Below are 20,924 nucleotides of genomic sequence, written 5' to 3'. Positions count from 1 at the left end.
TCTGACTCTTAATGTGTTTTTTATTTATTAAATCATATTTATATACATATGTATATTCAGGGTTTCCCCCAGTGCATTATATACCTAATGGGCCACCAAGCTAAGCATTTTTTATTTATTTAAGCCCTTTTAAAATGTTTGCACTTTTTAAGACTTTATTGTTGGTGTTCAGGTATTAATCTTCTGATCTTTCAACACAATTATCAAGTGATATCTTCGTATTTCTTTCGTATGCCCTAGCATCCCAACACCGGGCTTAGCAGGTTTTCTGGGGGAAACTTTGTGTATTTATCATTAATTCCTTCTTTTCTGTTTCTGCCTAATCGAGAATCATCGTCCACTGTGCTCTACAGTGGATCTGTAAAGCGCTCTTCCTTTCTGTTAAGTGACATCTGGTTTTCCGAAATGTTTTTTTTTTATATATATATATATTTATTTTTATCTTTGTAACTCGCACCATGTCGGCCGCACGTTTGTTTCCAAGCCAAAAGCTTGAGTTGAACTCCAGGAAAGTCTTAACGACGATGACTCGGTAAATTAATCCCTCTTCTTCGTGTTTGCGTCAAAAAAGCACGAAAGAGACAGAATTCAGCAACACTTTAATAGGTTATACAATGGTATAGAAAAACGGACAAAAGAAAAAAATAGACAATTTTCCTCTACAATGGATAAAAAATATATATATGAGGATCACCTGCTCAGGTGAAGGACAGGTTCTGTTTGTGGGTCAGGAAAACAACAGCAACAGAACATCTGCTGAGCTGCTAGTTGCGCGTGATACTCGAAGCATTTGGCTAACCTGATGATGATGACGTCATTCATCCACAGACTGGTCAAAACGGGAAATGCTGCCCTCTAGCTGTAAGAATACGACATGTTGTAAACAGGACCTAAACATGCAAAGAAAATCTCAAGCACTTGTTGAGAACCGCTCCTCACGTTTGAATTAATGCATACTGTACCGTTCAGGTAAAAATGTTTTAAAGCTTCTTGTTTGCCACACTTATTGCAGTCACACTGACGATGTTTTAGAAATTCAACCTTTCCTTTTGTTCAATGAGGTTGGAGAAATCCCTCGGTGCAACAATTATTCATTTCAAGTAAATATAGCAAAGATTTTCGTAAAGATTTTCAGAAGTTAATCAGAACGTGTGACAAATTCTAATCTGCTTCTGTAGTTGAAATTTGTTTAAGTGAGAAAATGTGTACAGAAAAGTCAGCAAATGGCGACAGGAAAACGCCCCCTACTGGCCAGTTCTAGTCAGAGCAACGATTACAAAGTTCAAAACAACTTAAAACAGGGACGCTAAGTTCACTCGGCTGAGGTCACAGTTTCTTATGCGGTGTATGTTGGCCTTAAAAGAAACTTAAAGAAATTAGCAAGAAGTTAATTGCATATAAAGTTTTTAATCAAATCCTGTGACTTAACCTGTCAGGAGCTTACAAAGCCAAGACATTCTCATAATCCTTTGTATGTATAATGAAGCACATTCTTAACTCCATTCTTCATTCTAAATTATCACTTGATCTTTCAATCAGAAAGTAGGTCAGGCTGTCATCAGCTGGAGTCACTCCAAGATTCAGCATGCTGAGGTGAGGGATTCTTCATCAGTGCAGACAAAGTAATAGCATTGCGTAGCATGAATTAGCGTAATGGTATTTCATGATGGCCAAGACATTTGACTAGTATATACCAAACTTCTGCCACATACATGTGTAGCATGTATTTGACGTCTTTGGAGCTGCAACGCTCACGAAGCAACAGAAAATGGACGGCAACCTGGCTCGGTTTCAGAAGTGCAGAAAGGTAAAGCTGACGCTTTATTTACAGAGTCACACTGATTTTCCTGTGATGTCACACAAGGAAGCATCATGCTTAAGGTAATATTTTAAAATGCCTCCACAGCAGCTTCATTTCCATTACGGATGTGCGCAAAACTTTATCGATGTTCGGGCTAATGTCGGAAAAAAACAACTTAATTATTGCGGTGTTTCCATTAAGAAATGCAATTAAAATCACGTGAATTTTAATTTCGACATGTTAAGGCCATCAACCTCCTACCACCTCCTGTTCTCGTTTTTTAAAAACTTTTCCGCCAGCAGCAGCAGCAGCATCCGGTTGCTGGTCACGCCTCGTGTGATGCGAAAAACAGCCTTTCCATTGCAGCTTGGTGAAACGCATTAATGTTGATACAGCTGGAAAACCACCTCATCCTAGCGCCAAAACGTCCTATCCAAAACCATGTTTTTTTTTTTTTTTAAACTGAATTGTTTCCATCAAGCAAATTTACCTCCTAATTCCAATTTACGCAATTTTATGGTCAATGGAAACACAGCTGGTGTGAACTAACCTCTCAGAAACTTACAAAGTCTTGACATCATGATAAACCCAGTGAATGTAAACTTCTGATTTTGAAGAAAATTATAGTTATTTAGTCTCTCATTATTTAGACATTCGGTAAACAGAAATAATCTTATTAATCCTCAGTGACCTAAACCAGGAACAAATACTCAGAGTTAATAAAAACAAAGGGAAGAAGACGGTGTGTATTTTTTTTTATAACTTGTTAAATATCTGGTTTCAGCTGTTTGTGACGTGTTAGTAGAGGCCAAAAAGCAGCAGCTATGTAGAGCAGAGATATGTGTAAAATTCAGATTACAACATATGTACATAAATCCATCCATTTCTAATAACTCACAGATTTTGGCCTCCATTTGTTCATGACTGAATGCTAATCGCAGATGTCCTCATCAATGCCTTGCACCACTTTAATGTCTTGAGAGAGATGCTTAATTGCTGTCATTCCTCATCCTTTGTGCATTGAATAGACGCCAAAAGTTGTGCAACTTTGGCTACTTGGAATTGTTCAACCTAGAAGTGGAGCGTGTGCGAGTCTCGTTCCAGGTTGCTGTTGCTTTTAAGATCTTTAACTGACCGTTTGCTTGGGGGATTCAAACAGGCATCAACGCCAAAGCTTGTCCAGTTGTCCCTTTAAGCTCCTCCCCCTCCCCTTAGTCATACCACCGTCTCAGAGCTCGAGCTTTTTCCAGTGAAAAAGTCCCAGAAGTTGGCGGCCGATGACGATTTGCCCTCATCCTGCTGCATCTGCCTCACCCAGATGCTGTTCTCGGTGGAGGCGCTCAGGCTAGAGCAGCTTCCGCCGCCGCCGCCGCCGCCTAGAGCGAAGTTCATGGCGGCGCCCAGCGCGCCACCCCGCCGGTCCTGGGGGTCGCCGTCCTGGCTGTTCATCCTGGACAAGGTGGACGGCTGGGACAGGCTGAGCAGGTTGTGGTGGGAGTGGAACTGTCGCATGTGGCGGATGGACTTGGCGGAGCGCGCCTCACCTGCACAATCAAACGCAAGAATGCCGTCAGCTATGCTGTCACTGCAGGTAGCACCCTTCTTTCTTTAAAAGTGTCCCGCACACGCTCTGACCTCTTCACATTTCGTCAATTTACAAAAACATTCGGGTCGTGTTATTGAGAATTATAACGCTACAGTAGAGCTGGGAGGTAAATCAATTTTATTGGATTAATAGAATTTTTGGTAATTAGATATTTAGAAAATGCAGATGAATTCCTGGAGCCTCCACAGTCCAGGGGGATGTCAGCTCGCAGAAGGCCGCCATCTTGTTTGACATGCGTATTTTACAGCTTCCATTTATGTGGACTTTGAATTGAGGTCAACTCCCTGACAGAATAATGAAACAAGATAAAGTTTTGTTTGTTTTTTTTAAATTATGAGGATAAAGTCGGATTACCAGGATACCGTTGTAATATTAGGAAAATGAATTAGTACATTTACAAGAACTCCAACATAAAAACAACCAAAAATTTAATTGGAGAATTAAATTTTTGTGAAGTCATACTTTGGTATAAGTTTTTCTGATGATACTTAATAGAAATGCTTAAATATTTTAACCCATCAGCTTCAAATTATTACCGCTAATCTGCACAAATCCGCCACTGATCGTTGTTTGTTGTTAAACCTGCCACACCTGCAGGGGGCAGTGCAGCGCAGCGCCGAAACCTGTGTCAGCCAATCAGATCGCTTCAAAACAACCACGACGACTTCTTAGGAATTAAACATGGCGTTTTTGTTTGCGGGACATTTTGAACTACTTTTAAATAGAACAGAAAGTTCTGGAAACACAGTGATATACTGGTGCATTGTTCGTAGCGTGAAACCCTAAATCTCCGTTTTCCCATCTACACACACACAAACACTAATGCAGAGTTTTTCTCACGTCTCCGCAGTGTTCGTAGTTTTCGTAAATAATTGTTTTAAGTTTTATTAAACCCAGTTTTTATGTGGATGAAAATGCAAAACGCCTGAAAATGGATTCGTTTTCCCAGACGTCCAGCTACATGTGGACCAGCACGAAGTCTGTCACATGGCAAACTGAAACAGGATTTCTACTGTTTTCTTTTCTTTTTTTAAAAAAAACTTCTATCTTGCTTCTTTTCCGTAAAGCAAATGACAATAAATGGTTTAGTCTCTGCTTTTCATTATTTAACATTAAATCTCAATAAAACGCTTGAGTTTGTGGCTGTAACCACAAAATGTGAAAACGTTTAGAAACTTTTACAAGACGCTACGAACATAGAAAAACAACCACCTCTCTGACGTGCCACCGAGTGAAGCCAGATGGCGCTGTTGCCTCATTTATCTCATCACAGTGTGTTACGACAGAGAGAAGATTTAATTAGATGCAGAACGACCACAGAATTAACTCCTGAAATCTTCCACCAGTCTAGAGACACTACTGGCTTTTTTTTTGTCCAAGTCCAAAGCAAAACACACATCTAAAAAAAATAATCTGAACATCTGTTTAACTGGTTTGTCAACAGCCAGCAAATCTCCTGTGAACTGTTTCAGTTTAAAAAAATCTACCCATAAACAGAAACGTGAAAGAATATAGATAAACACCTACATAAGGATTTCCAGAATTAAACTATTGAGTAACCAGTCAGCTGTGGATCAAAACCATCCAGCTTTTCTTTGACCAGCTCTGACTAGTGATTCTGGCCCGTTTGTTAAATGCATCATCATTATTATTATTATTATTATTATTATTAACAAACAGCATGTTCTACGATGCACTCTGGAGTAGAAATCACTCAAATGGTTGAAATATAACACTAGATTATCTTGAAATTACTTCGTTTTCTGCTGGATTTAAAACGACAACCTTGTAGTTTTGAACACAGTTTCTTAAACCACATTTTATACCTCAAATATGATTTCATTTAACAAGACAGGACGTCAGATACTTGAAACCTTTTTTAAAAATTATTTTTACAGTTACTAGCAGAGTCACTTTGACCCAGAAAATGGAGGAAACTAACAGGGACACCAAGTGTACGGCGGCTGTCTCAGAAGCCCGACATGTTTTTTCTGGGTTTGTGCTGCAGCTGGATGTGCTGCGTCAGGTCAGGTCGACCTACCGATCGTCCAACAATAGGCCTCAGGTTGCGTGTTCACATCTCGTGCATTAAACATTATTTCATCAGATTCCCCAAATAATTGATGTAAACTTAAATGTAGAAACAGCTTCCCTTTTTCCCCATCAGATTTATGTCTTAAACATTTTTCATGTTGTTAGCTGAAAACTGGAGACTTTTTGCTGTGAATACGCCTGAAACCCCCACAAACAAGGACTGAACACAGAGCAATTTAGCTGCTTGGCTGATCTGTAGCTTTTTTTCTAGCTATGTTTTTTCTCTTATCTGTTATTGTCACCAAACATGAATTCTGTCGTTGCCACTTCCCCAATCTTCATATTTATCCTTTACACTTCTGGACTCCAAAATATTTGGGGGCTCGTCCGTGACTTAAACCTGGATTTCAAGAATCATTCCTCTTGAGATTTTGCATAAATGGACAACATCAAGTGTGTAAAAATTTCTTTCGAAATATTCAGGTAGTAAATGAAACCAGTACCAAATCTCCCTTCTGGCCGGTTTCTGGTCTGGTTCAGTTTGAGGACGTTGAGGAAGACCTCGCTGGTCAGGCTGCCGTCGCCGCCGCTCCCATCCGGAGGGAAAAGCGGCGATGGGGGCTCGAGAGGAGACAAACTTCCGCTTGAGGCCCCCACTGAGTCCAAAGAGGCCCCTGTGTCCCGGCGACCCCCGGACTCGCTGCTGCCCTCTACCGTCAGGTGGCTGCCACTGGGAGCAAGAAGACGAGCTCAGATTGATAATTAGCAAGAGTCAGGAACTATTTGTGTCTGACCTGGCAGTAGATCGGAGGAGACCTACCTGAGTTTCCTCCGCAGGAGATAATCGATGACGTCCGGGTCGGTCTGGATCAGGCTCATCAAGACTTCCTGCTGAAGCTCTGCGGACACCTGCAGGAACACACAGACCATCCGATCCAATTTAATCGAAAGCTTTGGAAGAGAAGAGTCAATCGAAAACATTGGTGGAAAAATCTCTCTCTCTCCAACGTCTCTTTGAAGTGAAGACCACAGCAGAGGCTGATTGATAGGTGTGATTCTTCTGGTACCGTGAAGAGCCTCTTGTAGTTCTGTATGAGCACCAGAGTGATGCTGATGATGACCGTGCTGTCCTCGATGCCCATCGCCTGAGGACTCGTGTCTCCGCCTCCTTCCCTCTGGAGCAGGTTCGGTCCGAAGATCACGGCCAGGTTGGCCGCCGTCATCTTGTTACCGGGAATCTGCAGGGGAGTGACGGCGGTAAAGGTGGGGAAGGAAACGGTGGCTGCGTTTCCAATGACCATATGGTGGCACAAATTGGAATTATGAAAATACATTTGCTTAAAGGAAACATCAACTTAAAAAAAAAAATCTCAAATTTTTCAGAGGTTGTTCATCGGCTTTATCAAAATTACTGTATTTTGCAAAACTGCAACAAAAACACATTTTCGCACGAGTCATGTGATCAACAACCCCATGAAAATGACAGGAAGTAGTAGGAGGGGGAAGGCACCCCATGACTTCTAATTTTACCATTTCTTATTTAATGGAAACACAGCAATTAAAAAAATTGCTGTGTTTGGGGCGGATTTCAGCATTAGCGGGAGTTTTCCACACTTTTTTTAATGGAAAATGTCCTTCTGCCACTTTTTCTGCAAGAGCTAAAGCTTCGTAGGCCAATAGATAAGACAAGTAAACATTTTTGCCACTCGATGCGTTTCCCAACTTTCTTCTGAATTGGCAAGGAAAGCCGTGATGCTGGATTTTTATTTCGATTTTTGACACAAGATGTCCTGACATTTGATCCAACGAGCCTCAATAATTTGAATCAAGATCCTCTCCTTGCCTACCTCCTCGTCATTGGTCCCCACGGTGTCCTGGGCGTAGCTCTGCACGGTCTGCAACATGGACAGGAGGCGCAGCAGCGTGTCGCAGTTGCAGGGAGGGAGCAGGTAAAGGAGGTGCTGGAGGAACTGCAGCTGGTCTGCTCCTCTCAGCACTGCGTGAAGCATAAACCAGGGTTACCTGCTGAGCCACAATGATGCTGCAACCTCTGCTCTTCAAAAACTCAGTGCAGCGACTCACAGAAACATTTATATCCCTTGACTCTTTTTGCTTTTTATGATACTGTGAGCACAAACATCTGTCCACCCGTTTTACTGGGATTTTATACGACACGAAGTAGCTTCTGATTGTTAAAGCTGCAGTCATTTTTATATGTATACTAAAAAAATTCTTGTGATTCTACTGCTATTTGCAGAAATACAAAGCTCACAACCAATTAGAGTCAGGAGGAGGGTCTCAGCGCTGTCAATCATGCTTGTGTAGGTGCTGCTCACATCCCACCCCTTACTCTCTGCTAGGCTACAGCTAGTGCAGCTCACCAGAAGCGTCCATGAATGCTAACGCTAGTTAGCATAGCCACCGATGACAGTGGATAAATGGTTTTCCTGTAACAGCAAGTTGTTTCTCCACCAGTAGGACACTGAGTGGCACAAGCATGATTGACAACGCTAAGACCCTCCCCCTGACTCTGATTGGTGGTTCCTGAGTAAACGGAGCATTTCATCAGATGATTATACGATCACAGGGAGCTACCATACCGTCACGACATATAGAGACAGTTTTAACAAATATTTCAAAGAACATATTTTAAAAAAATAAAAGTTACATCTGCAGCTTTAATAGCAAATTAAAAAAAAAATCTTTACAACAAAAAACCTGAAAGTGTCCCTTCTCTGCCTGCGCCTGTGAGGTACAGTATTTATTCAGGATGACTTCAGGCGTCTCGCGTTCACATACGGTTAGCGTGCAGGAAGGCGGGGTAGAGCTCCCGGGGCAGCAGAGGGTCCGGCATGTCGCGCAGGAACTCCTTGAGCAGCGCCGCCACGTCGTGCACGCTGTGCTCCTCGTCCAGCTGGACGTCCACCCCCATGTCGAAGTCTTCACGCAGCTACGAGAGTAGACGAGATCGCTAACATCGCAAAGGAACTCGAGCTCATTAACATAAACAACAGGCTTGTGACGTGTTGGGATTACACAGGGGAAGTGATTTCTAAATAACAGGATATATCACTTCATCAGTTTGAAGACTATATTTATTTTTGTGGCATCCAGCAGCGAGTAGCAGGAAACGGCGCAGAGTGAACCAGGGGACAGCATGTCGCTGCAGGCAGCGGCGCTTCTGTGTTTTATGGTCAAAAGAGGGAAAGAAGCAGTCAAATTGCGGTCACAGCTCTTAAAATAAAAAATTTATTTATGGGTCAGGCTTTAGTTTGGTGGCCTTGACCTCATTTCAGGCTTTAGCAGGCCACAGAATCAGCGTTAAGGCAACAAAAAAAGGTCTGGAAGTAGCTGAAAGGTGAAGATAAACTACACAAATATTAGCCAGAAAGCTAAAATATCGCAATATTTCGATAGTTGAAAAGATGTGATGACTGATGTAAAGTGTCCAACAGTTATAAGTCCACCCATAAATTTATCCACTCATTATACTAACTTAATCAAGATCTCCATGGTAACAGGCGGTGTTATTGCCAAGACCACTGGACCAGACAAAACCTGAAACTTCAAGGGAACAAATCCTGAGTAGAATTAATGTGTGAGAAATCAAGAGAGCTAGCCGAGCCGACCTGCTGGTGACGTGTTAAAGCTATGGAGCACAGTTTCTGCATAATTTATCTTACATTTACATCTAGTTTTGTAAGCTTGCCTTTCCTTTTAGCTTTTCTTTCTAGGCGACGATAAAAGTTCAAATTGTCCTTGACACCCACATTATAATTTACCCTCTGTTAAGTATCTTTGCGTTTCCACTTGATTTGATTTGCAAGTCAATTCTTTGTGCTTTGACTGAGCAGATATTATCACCGACTACTGACTTAACCGCTGTTGCCACTAATTTATTTCAGTCCATGTTCACCGTAAAAAAATAAAATAAACAAAAAAAACAAAAGAAAAATAAATAAATAAAAGATGGAAAGGAATGTGATGCTGCGATGCCACAAATATTTGACAATTTGTCAAACGTGCAAAACGCCGTTCCAACAAAAAGCCATGGAGCTCGGAAACCACAACTCAGCCGGCGTCTCTTAAAAACAAACTGAAACATTTTGAATATTTTTATAATTTATAAACGCATACTGTCAGTTAAATTTTATGCAAATGCAGATAGATTTTAAGGCTGTTTTATGTATTTTTTTATTCCATAGTGTAGGTTTGTGGGCTTTATCCCTGTGTTTAGGATTATGCTGTAATGGGACTAAAAATGGAAATTAGCCGCTCCGTTATAATCTCATATTTTCATGTAAATGTTCATTAATGGGTTTTGTCTGTCAGTTCAGCTAATATACATTAATAAATGCTCTCAAGCATCTATGCTGTATTTACATATTTTGCATACAAAGAAAAGTACGATTAATAAATGTTTTATTAATTTTGTATGCTTAAATTATTACTAAGACCAGCTCATCAAAATATTTTGCATAAAACTATGCTAACAAATGTTTTTATGCATTTACTAGCATTAATAGATGCATTTATTAACTATGCTAATATTGCTAACAGTTTTTATTAGCATAGTTAATATAGGCTAATATATGCTCTCAAGTATATATATATATGATCAATAAATAATTTATTCTTATGTATGCATAAATTATGACCAGTTCATCAAAAAACAATTGTATGAAACTATGCTATTAAATGCTCTTTCGCATTCATTAGCATAGCCTATCATAAATTGTTATTGTGCCTTTTGTGTGATATTACAGTTTATATAACTTAATATACACAATGCATTTTATTTATTTGACATATTGTATTCAACTTCACTCTTCTAAAGGTAAAAAGTACAAGTCCTCACCTGTCTAACTCTCTTCTTAGAGCTCCCGACTCGGAAGATGCCAACAGTTTGGAGCCCTGGGGACGAGGTCAGTGAGCATTTACTGCTGGGGGTTTGTTATCAAAGATGACGGCAGACACCCAGGAAGACCCTCCAGCCTCACCATAGGTCTCGATGTGGCTGCAGCACCTCTCCACCACCCGAGGCACCTGCCTGTAGATGGGGTTGAGGCTCAGCTTGGACTGGGTCCTCCCTTCGGACGGCGACTTCTTCACCTCCAGCTCGGCCGGGTGGGACAGCTGCAGCGCCTCCAGCAGGCGAGACTGACTCTCTACGAGGTCAGAGAGGCAGTCCACCGACAGCCCGCCCTGCGGAGCAGACACACACGGTCGGAGGTCATCAGGTTCACAATGTTAAACTCTTTCCTGTTTCACGTTGCATTAAATATAGAGTAACCCAGAGTTGACGAAAAAACAGATCACACGGTACCGTTTTCCTTTACACATTGTGTTGTATTGTATTGTGTTACAATCTACTGTGCCACATTGTATCACATTGTATATATAGTTACACTGGATTTCTAAAATTGCATCAAATCGTCACCTTTCTAAAATGATGGTCTTTTTTTCCCCTTTTTTTGTTGTTGCCAAAAGTGATTTTTTTCTTTTCTTTTTAATATTTTTGCACAAATTATTTTTGGCAAAAAAAAACATTATTTTAGGAAGGTGATAACATTATTATTATTATTATTATTATTATTATTATTATTATTATTATTATTATTATTATTATTATTATTATATAATATTCAATAGAAGTGCCCATTTATCTTACTTTACTAGTACTTCTAGCTCCGCTGGTGCATTCTTTCACTTAGAACATGGGATAAAAAAAATCTTATTAAGTTGTAAGTGTAATAATCTCAAGTACTTTCATATATCAATATTAAAAATTATTGACTTAAAACAAGCTCCTATTTCTTGTTGAAAAGCTGCTAAGTTAGTTTTGTCTCATTTTAAGATCGTTGCACTAGAAACCAAATACTTGGTGAGATTCTGTGTGTTTGCAGAGTGAAGGTCACCCAGCTGGTGCTCGAATCAAAACGACGTCTCTTCACTGTGTTTGCTTAGACGCTAAAATGTCACAAATTTCCACAGCTTTATTTCAAAACCAAGACATGTCTTTTCACCAGGAGGAAACGATTGGCCTCTGAAGCGTCACTATTCTCCAGGGGAGACATTTCTGTCTACGTGACAAGACGAATCATACTCTTTATGCTCAGTAATTTTGGCTGCAGGTCAAAATTCTGCACACATACAATAGCAAGAAAAACTTAAAACTTCTGGGACAGCCTAGCTACTCTCAAATTTAAGTTAATCTAACACAAGCAATGTTCTAACTCTCTTTTATCTATCAATGTTGAGCTATGTAAACTTGTATGTAGCACTGTGAATGAATACGTCATTCAGATTTAGATGCATACGTTTAACATTTGTGACGAGACACAGAAAACAATGTGACAAAACTCAAAGTGGAGTTAAAATAATTTGTGCCTCAAATCTCCTGGAGGAACATCAAGAGTCTAGAGGAATTTCCTCAGTGGCAGCGACGAGCAGAACGCCGTGGCTCGTAAAACCGAAGATATTTCCTCCATCTGAAGTGAGTTAAACGCACACATGGGCAAAACGTCTGTGGACGAGGTGATGAGGCTTGTTTACTTTAAATAAGCAAGGACTAGATTAGAATTAAAAAAATGTACATATTTTGTGAAAAAATTGCTTCTGCATTTCTCTATATTTGTTAATAACTATATATAAGTTATCCTCTGTGTTTCTTGTGTTTATTATTATCACGAATTATTGGAAATGCCTTCATGCACAGCAAACACAAAACAGTCTGAGGAGTGATGTTTGTAAACTCAGTATGGAAACGTTTTTCATAAAAGTCAAAGTTTCTAAACTTGCAGAAGTTTTACTTTAACCACGGCCGACAAAAAGAGTTTTTGACTTTTACAACCGGGTTTAAATTACTACACATTCCCTCATTCCTTATACTTTGTCACAATATCTCAAAGGTTTTAATGGAATTTGCTCAATTATCTTAATAATCGAGCAGCAATAAAGCGTTTCTATCTTGGTTTGCGCCTGTTCTGTTCATCGCAGCGCTGGGATGAAGAAGGGCGGACATGAAATGACCAAACTGAATCTCCAGCTGCTGTTTGTGTTTCCACAGAAGCATGTGTTAGCAAGGCGGCGCAGCTAGGTTCCACGGGAAGTGAGAAAACTAGACAACTAAAACTCTTAATTGGCTTTGCTTTGAAGATTGTGATGTTAAGTGTTATTGGTTCTCTTCTTTAGATATATCGGACATGTTTCTTCAATATTAGTCTCACTAAATGAGCTGTATGGTAGAGAGATCTTTGGAAGAGACGGATGAGACACAATGATAAAATTCTGCTGTTGTTTACACGCAATGAGCCCTATGTGGTTAAATTAACTTCCTGCATAACGTTTAGGTACATTTTTTTAAATTGTTTTTAAGTACAATCTGAGGAAAGTCTTACAGAATAATTCCAAAATTCTTTGAAGGAAAAAAAAGAAGTTTTTTTTTTTACTTTAACCACATTTTGACACTAATCCTTAAATACAAATTGTGAGCAGGCTTCTTTTTTTTTTAATAAATGTTTTTCTCATGAAAATGTTTATTAAGCAATAATTTACATGGATAATTGCCACAAGGTGTTTTTTTCTTCTAAATGCCTCCAGCCTGGACGCCTGATTGCTGCTTCATGCTCAATTGCCGTCCTCTGTGGCTGTAATGATGCTCATTATGAGCTTAGGAAAACAACTGGTTTCAGGTCAGCATGTAGACAAATAACTGGTGAGCCTTATTCATGTGTGTACACACACACACCCTCACACACACCCTCTCACACACACACACACACGTGGATCAGACGGAATTTGCCCAACAAAAACACACGGCAGTGGAAACAGAAGAATTTGATGGTCAAATGCACAAGTTCTCAAATACCTTACATATTAGTCTGTGAGATTAATGCGAGATTCAGGTCAAAGTACACTATTTAAAAATGTCTTTTTTTGTAAAATGTGGGTATTTCCTTGCTGATAATAACAATAGAAAACCTTAACATTACAGCGCTGAGTTTTATTTTAATTTTTTTTGTATGGTTAGTGTCTGAGCTTTCAGTTTAGTGTGTAAAAAAATTACTTGTGTTTCCAAGAACTATTTACAAAATCAGATAACTGCAAAAACAGTCCGCAGAAATACGCAACATTCGCAGGTTTCATGGACTAGAGGTGCGTTCCCTTCTCTGTGGCTGAATCCGAAAGCGAAACCCATCTCACCCTCCTTTGTCCTCGGCTGGCGTTGTCCATAACTGTCGGCGGCGGCGGCGCCGCTTTGCCCTGCGTGTCGGACGCCGGCGCCGGAGCCACCGAGTTGGCGGAAGGCGACCCGGGGACGCCTCCTGTGATGGACGAGGAGCTGCCCAGAGGCTTGCTCCCGTTGAAGAACTGCCTCTTCTCGGCCCTGAAGCGCAGGATGCTGGCCTCCAGGTCCAGACAGTCGCGCCTGCTCTCCTTCAGGGCGTCCTGACGCCGCTTGTACGCCTGGTCGTTGGCGATCGCCTGGGAGAGCGGGATGCCGAACGCCTTGGGGGCGTTTTCTGGGGAAGAACGAAGGGAGTTATTCCAAGAGACACAGAGCCAACAAAAGGGGCAACATGGACACCTATGTGACAAATAATCATGTCTAAGAGACATTTAGAGATGAATTAACCCAACTGTTATGTTTTTGGACTGTGCTCTGCAAAAGTACTTTAGGTCCAGGTTGTAGTGCAAATATGTTGGTAAACTTGAAATAGGACAAAACTAACTTGCAAGATATAGAGGCTGGTTAATAATTCCTTAATATTGATAAAAAATGTCTTGTTTCATTGGCTGATTATTTAACTTAATTTATCTGACTGTAGAACAAGCACTTTTTAATCTATATTAAGGAATTATTTATTTAAAACAAGCTCCTGCATCTTGCTGAAGATTTGCTTTCTGATTTTGTCACATTTCAAGTGTATTAAGATATTTGCACTAGACCAAAAATACTTTGTAAGATTTGGTGTTTTTGCAGTGTGGGAGGAACATAAACCCCCCAAAAATTATACTGAAATATCTTAACAAGATAATAGACAGAGAAATGATTGTAATCTGTCTGTAATCTAAAGAGAAAAAAAATTAAAAAAATTAAAAACGTTCCCGCGTTTCCATATCGCAACTGGAACATTTCTATTAATCACGAAATGCAATTAAAATCGCACTCGAATAGCTTGTTCACACGGTAAGTCCGTAAAGCAACATGGCGACGACAAATTTAAACACTCAACCCTCCAGGTCAACGGAGGGTCAACATCAGCAGGTCAACGGCAAATGACAGCTGAACATCAGTGTCTGGTTGGCCTGTCAGAATTGTTCTGATCAAAGAAGTTTGCTCTTTCAAAATTAGCGCATTTTCCTTTAAGAAAATTTGTAACCACAGCTAAGTCCCCACTGATTCCTCTTAATGTTCACGTCTTCATTTCTGACCACATCTGACTTTCTGACCCCAGTTAACTCTCTGGTGCATTTAATGAGTTCCTGTTAGAAGATTAGATCTCTGAAATGGCTCAACAAGCCGAGCACTTGACAGAACCGAATCACTTCTATACCTGAGCCGTTAAAAATGCACGAGGTAGCAAACGGTGAGGAGATTACCCTCGCTCCGTCTATTCACTCTGGCACTCAGAGAACCGTGAAGCAGCACACGATAGCCTGAATGAAAAACACATGGGCCACCAGGCGACGCCCACGTGCGCCAACACCCGGCAACCAGGTCGCAGGGCGGAGAGGGACTGGAAGGAGGCCACGTAAATCCTTAAATATATGGGATTGACTGAGCCTTAAATAACTGCACAGACTTCTGCTCTCAGCAGTTTGGCTGAAGGCGTCCCAAGATCATCAATGAAGACGGCAAAAGAAACTTAGGAATGATAAGAATGAAACTTGGACGAAGTTGTTTTTTTATTAAACGTGCGTAAAAAAAAAAGAAAAAGAAAAAAAGCCAGTTTTGTTTTGTCTGAAGTTTCTGCAGGTTTCCCAATCCTTCATGGAACATAAGGCACAACGCAGTGAAATTCAAAGTAAATTTCTTTTTCTTTCCCCTTTTCCTTCAAATCTATTTCAACGCTTCCGGTTTGAACTTTAACTCTCAATAACTCAGGCCCCGTTTTCCCTTCAATGCTGTTTACTTTCAGGCTGAAGTGACTCAGCTCACCCCTCCTCCACACGTACGCTGGTCAGAGGTCACACCACAGATAACCTCCTGGTTCTGATGGCAGGCTGCTTGTTGCCGTGGAACATGCTAATGGTCACTGGAGCTAGACTAGCATGAGGCCACGATGACGCAGGATTTACCCCACAAAAAGGTTTTCTTAGTTTCCTTTTTACCCGATTAAATACAAAAGGCAGTTTTCAAATGATTATTTTGAGTCATGAAGGGGAAAAGCTATTCAGACCAATGTGGAATATGAAACCGCCTTGTTGTAAATTCATGAATCAGCAGTGATTATTTATGTAGTCTGCACCATTTGATTCCAATAGCAACACGCAGAACGAATTATTGTCAGACGTCATTTAAATTTTGTAGAGGTCTAGTGTCCAAAACACTCTTTGCCAGTGACTGAAACTGGCTGCTCTTTGTATTTCCTCAATCGTTCAATGACATAAACACATCTATCTAAAAGAGTTAAGAACAACCAAACAGAGATGAAATCTAAGGGGGAAAATACTTTCCCACAGCCCAGTTTGGGTTTACTTGAGTCCCCACATAGTCTAGAAAATATTAGGAACTTCACTGAAACATTTTCCAGATGTGGATCGGTATGAAAAAAAAAGTCTGTTTCCAACTTTATCCCCCAGCTCTGTTTCTGTGACAGGTGGCAATACTATCAGTTCAACAAAGTCGGCCAATGACAGCGTCAACAACTCAAAGTTGTGTTTGCTGCTCCCCAACAAACACAACTTTCCACTTCTACTAACATCTGCTTTACAAAGCCCCTCACCCCGGGGCGCAGGGGGTTCCCAAGGGTTTGTTTGGGTTTGCCTTTGTAGGACGCAGAAATGCTTCATGCCTTTGTTGCAACACAAATAAATGCGATTCAGTGATAAGGTAATGGTGCAAGGTGACTTAAATGAAGACTGACGCCACAGCTTTCTGATTAGCTGCTAATCAGGAATGGAAGGTGAACAGGATTTTTCACCCGCCACCAAAAACTTTAATTATAATAGCATGAGTCTACGCCTTCATTATATTTAATAGTATCCAAATTAGTAAGAAATAGTCTTCTGGTACTGTTCTACTGATTTGCATAACCACCAATATTACAGGAGGTCAGTCTGGTAGACAATCATTCAGCTGATCATTTTTGTTCATTAGTCCTGATCTGGTTTTATCTTTAAGTAAAATAATGTATGACGTGTGCAGACAAGCGTTTGGGTGATTTTCTTTGTGCGTTGCTGTGATATGCACGCGTCTCTGTGTAAGTTTTAAGAACTTAAAACAATAAATGATGCTTAGTTTGAACATGGGAATTCTTTTGTTACGTTCTACGAGCTTTTGTGGCAAGTTTCTGTGCCACACATTGAGAAAACGGTCAAAGTAGGAGACAATAAAACCTTTTCTAGTGATTTTTTTGTTTTAAAAAGTAGATCATGTGCTTCCCACACTTCAGGAATTTCCTCCGCACTAATGACCACATTTGCTTCTTATCGACATCATCAGCTGAGTCAGAGCATGTATTTAGTAACGGTAAGGAAGAACTGCTTTCCATAAACACTGGCAGCGGCGTAGCGAACCCTTCGTCTCTCTTCCCCACCAACAGGAAGAGGCTTCAGACTGTTGTTCAGTAAGCCTGCGCTTCTTCCTCAGTGTTGATGTTTATTGGTGGACTGACCATCCATGGTGCCGTCTCTCTTTTAGCTGTAATTACTAGCAAAATAATCACGTTGATGTGTTCAGCTGTTTGCTCTCGAGCTGTTTGCTTGTTCAGGAAGCAGCGCAGTTAACAACTGACTGATTCGGCCAACAGACATGAAGTGGATGTTTAGATGCCCAATAGCTGCAGGCTGTATTGATAAAGGGTTTATAGTAGGGTGTTGGTTGGAAAACGTGTGCTTTTAAGGGAAAGTTGTGCTAAATTGTTCTTGACCTGTGCCTCTCTTATTTGTTTTATTTTTTTTTTTTGTGCAAATCTTTCGAGATACACTCAACCACTATTCCTTCAGTCCACAAATCTGATCTTTCTGGTGGAGAAAGAAAAAGAGTCCCTTGTTCATTTGGCCACAAGTCGTGTGGAAAATGGAGAAAGAATGGAAAGTAAACGCCAGGAAGTGTTGAGAACTAACATTACGTATTGCTGGCACACTGAAACATGGCGATGGCAGCTCCGTGACTGATGGCGCTTTCTACACTGCAATCTTGAAAAAGGACATTAAAGATTTCTTCAAAAGATTTGAAACTGGTGGAGAAGTTTGTCTTCTAGCAGAATGAAGACCTTAGGATGTGCTGTGGTGGCACAGGGGTTAAGCACAACCCACATATGGAGCCCTCAGTCCTCGATGCGGCCGTCGCAGGTTTGATTCCTGGCCTGGTGACCTTTGCCTCATGTCTTCCCCTTCTCTCATTACCTTATTTCCTGTCAATTAACTATCAAATAAAGGCCACTAGAGCCAATAAAACCTTTAAAAAAAATGAATGAAGACCTTAAACATACCTGCTGGCCTAGTCAAAGGCCAGACCTCAATCATATTGAGGTTAACTGAAGTTGGCAATTTAATGAGCCTCAGCTACTATGACTGAAACTAATCCCAAAAGGATTTGCAGCTGTAACTGTAGCAACATCTGGCTCAACAATGTCCTGAGTCAAAAACACCTTTCCTGTGTTTACGCTTCTCTAAAATTACATAACAATACAACTGTTCTGAATTTAGATTCCAGCAAAATGCTTTACTTCTGAAAGTTTGACGTTTTATTGTTTAAAGTTGGTTTGCAACAGTCTTTTCAGGACCAAAACATAATAATAATAAAAAAAAAGAATAAAATTTTTTTTTAAAAGATGACGAGCTCCTTCTACATTAGCCTTACCCTGACTTTGCTCGACTGCCAGGGCAGCAGGGATTAATTGTGAAATGAACACTAAAGCTCAGACAGGAAGACAGCTGTGTTTGTGTTCATAAATCTGAGTCCTCTGCCTCTGGAGCCTTTCCAGTCATCAGCTCAGACTCTTCCAGTGACGTAGGATTGCAGCAGATTTATTGCACTGCTGCTCAGGATCCTCCTCTGTTGTTCTTTAGCCACAGCAGCAGTCGGGTAATGATATGGGTCATCTGGGGTATTAATCTTTAAAAAGAACTGTTGGTTTAACACTTGTTGCCCTCTAAGTACACCGAGGGATGGCCTATGGCTCAGGCAGCACAGCTAAATGCTAAGGGCGCCAGGAGTGTAGGGGCGCCAAAAAAAGTTGTTTCTTTAGGTAATATAATTTCTTAATGTGACAATTTCTGTACCACCTTAGCTGCATAGTAAAATATAATAAATATCATCATCATCATCCTACCACTTCCTGTTTTTTTCTTCGTCTTTTCCGCCAGTAGCAACATCTGGTTGTTGATCACGACTCGCAAAAAAAGTATTTCTATTGCAGTTTTTACAGTTTTCAAAATACACAAATTTCGATACAGCCCCCCCCCCCCCCCCCCCAAAAAAAAAGACATTATCCTAGTGCAAAAAACTTTCTCATCGAAAACTGTGAGTTTTTTTTTTAATTGGAACATTTCTATAAGGCAAATTTATTTGTGTAATTCCAATTTGGACAATCGGAGCTACGGCAGAAAGACCCTCAAAATCAAAAGTGACAAAATCTCGCCTACAGCAACAAAATGTCCACCCCCCATTACAGTAACTATAGTACCAACCAGCTCGCCACACAAGCTTCACATCTGATTCCTTCACAGCCTCTCTCCAAACAGATTACGGTTGCCACCGCTTAATCCTGTTACATGTACTGTAATCTGCAACCTGCTGACCCCTGGAGGCAGCAGTTCAGCAGCAGCAGGCCCCCATGTTCTGTGTTTTGATTAGCCTGGTCAACATGGCCGCTGCAGCGTCTGTGTGTGAGAGGCTGCAGGCGGATGGTATCTCGCCCTGCAGCAATAATCACCTGAAACCAGAGAACATCTCATTCTGAGAGGTTCGAGTCACATGGCTCGATGGAGGTAAGTAAACGAGACGAGCGAAAACAGAGAAGGCAATGAGGCTAATTTTGACAAATGAGCGTGAGCCGCCTCTGTTTACACGCTCGCAACGGCTGATGCCCCAGGAAAGGGAGCTGGATCGGACATAGGGCGACTAAAGCAGCAGCGGATGCCAACAGAACTGCAGAAACGTCTAACGTTCACAACCAACGCAGATGTCTTTGTTTTCCGTTTGGCTGCTCAACAGAAAAATGAAAATTAGAAAAAGCAAAGAGTGTAAAACTGTGGGAAGGATGTGGGATAGACCTACAGCATAATAACAAACACATGACCCACAAACATCCGTCCTGGTCCATTGTTGCAGCGCGAGTCCTTGGTTTTAAACGGCACACAAAGAACTCTTTGGCTTTCGTAAATGTGGCTGGATAACACAAAGCACGTTCAGAAACCCATCAGAGAGAAACCTCAACTCGTCTTTACACCACTTCTGACTGCAATTATGTGGCAGCACCATTCTTCCTGGTTGAATAAAACGGTCAATCCAGACAGACATCAGGTTTTCTGAATAAAAAAATCAAATTAAATCAACCAAATCTTTTGTTTTTGCACAAATTCTTCACAAATATAGGCTGTAATACAACAAGGCTTGGGGATTAATGTGGAGGCTACAGCAGAAGTGATGATGTCTGTGATATGATTAAACTTAGTCCTAATTTAGTCAACAAATTCCTTCTGCAGAGCAGGCCAAGACATTTTTTCTTCGACTGGCTTATTTGCTTAATGCACCGCTCTCTGTCAGTCACACATCCCAGGTCATTTTCACCCGACTCTCTCTGCGGTACTTCAAATTTGGCTGGACCGCCGGCGCTCCGTTTAGGCTTAAATTCAGTTCATTAACCATCCAAATTTGACTCAATTTGTCAAATTAAGCCAAATTTGACTCAATTTGACCAAGAAACCTGGTTTACCTTCAAACCAAGCTAATTACCCAAGCTTCTTGGTTAGCTTATTAACCCAGGAACTACGATTGGGACATTTGCTCGTTGAGTAATTCAGTTGTAAACCCTTTGACACAACCTAAACAGTATTGTGGTTATTTCCAGAAAGCGGGCCGTTACGTTAACAACGGTGACACAGCGTCACGTAAAAGCGCCCTGCGGGTGACTGTCTTCATTCATCATTCAGTTTATGTTACACTAAACCAGCAGAAACAAAGACGCACATGCCTCCCTCTGGGAACCCAGCATGATTCAGTCTGCAGCCCTGAGCCTCCTCGTCCTTTATAAACACTGTTTTTCAAGAGGGACCAAAAGTGGTTAGCGCTAGTAAAAGCCACTGGAA

The 20,924-nt window shown here is 40.9% G+C and overlaps 1 protein-coding gene across 4 annotated transcripts in view; it reads right to left on the bottom strand.

Annotated features, from left to right (window-relative positions):
* Positions 1-580: 580 nt before the first annotated feature.
* Positions 581-20,924, bottom strand: part of arhgap36 (Rho GTPase activating protein 36) — a 61,190-nt gene continuing 40,846 nt past the window's right edge. For 3 of the 4 annotated variants that reach the window (XM_044097686.1, XM_044097687.1, XM_044097684.1), the window contains exons 4-12: positions 13,647-13,966; positions 10,442-10,646; positions 10,300-10,355; positions 8,241-8,391; positions 7,289-7,437; positions 6,509-6,679; positions 6,262-6,350; positions 5,945-6,171; positions 589-3,345 (exon numbers count right to left, since the gene is read on the bottom strand). In XM_044097686.1, coding sequence (XP_043953621.1) covers positions 3,017-3,345; positions 5,945-6,171; positions 6,262-6,350; positions 6,509-6,679; positions 7,289-7,437; positions 8,241-8,391; positions 10,300-10,355; positions 10,442-10,646; positions 13,647-13,966 — 1,697 coding nt within the window. In that variant the 3' untranslated portion in view covers positions 589-3,016. Of the gene's footprint in view, positions 3,346-5,944; positions 6,172-6,261; positions 6,351-6,508; positions 6,680-7,288; positions 7,438-8,240; positions 8,392-10,299; positions 10,356-10,441; positions 10,647-13,646; positions 13,967-20,924 lie in introns of all 4 variants that reach the window. The other variant, XM_044097683.1, reaches the window with a different exon arrangement.

This window comes from Gambusia affinis, linkage group LG18 (assembly GCF_019740435.1).
Source record: "Gambusia affinis linkage group LG18, SWU_Gaff_1.0, whole genome shotgun sequence".
NCBI lineage: Eukaryota > Metazoa > Chordata > Actinopteri > Cyprinodontiformes > Poeciliidae > Gambusia > Gambusia affinis.
Note: the sequence above shows the minus strand (reverse complement) of the source record. Positions and strands in the feature narration are given on the sequence as shown.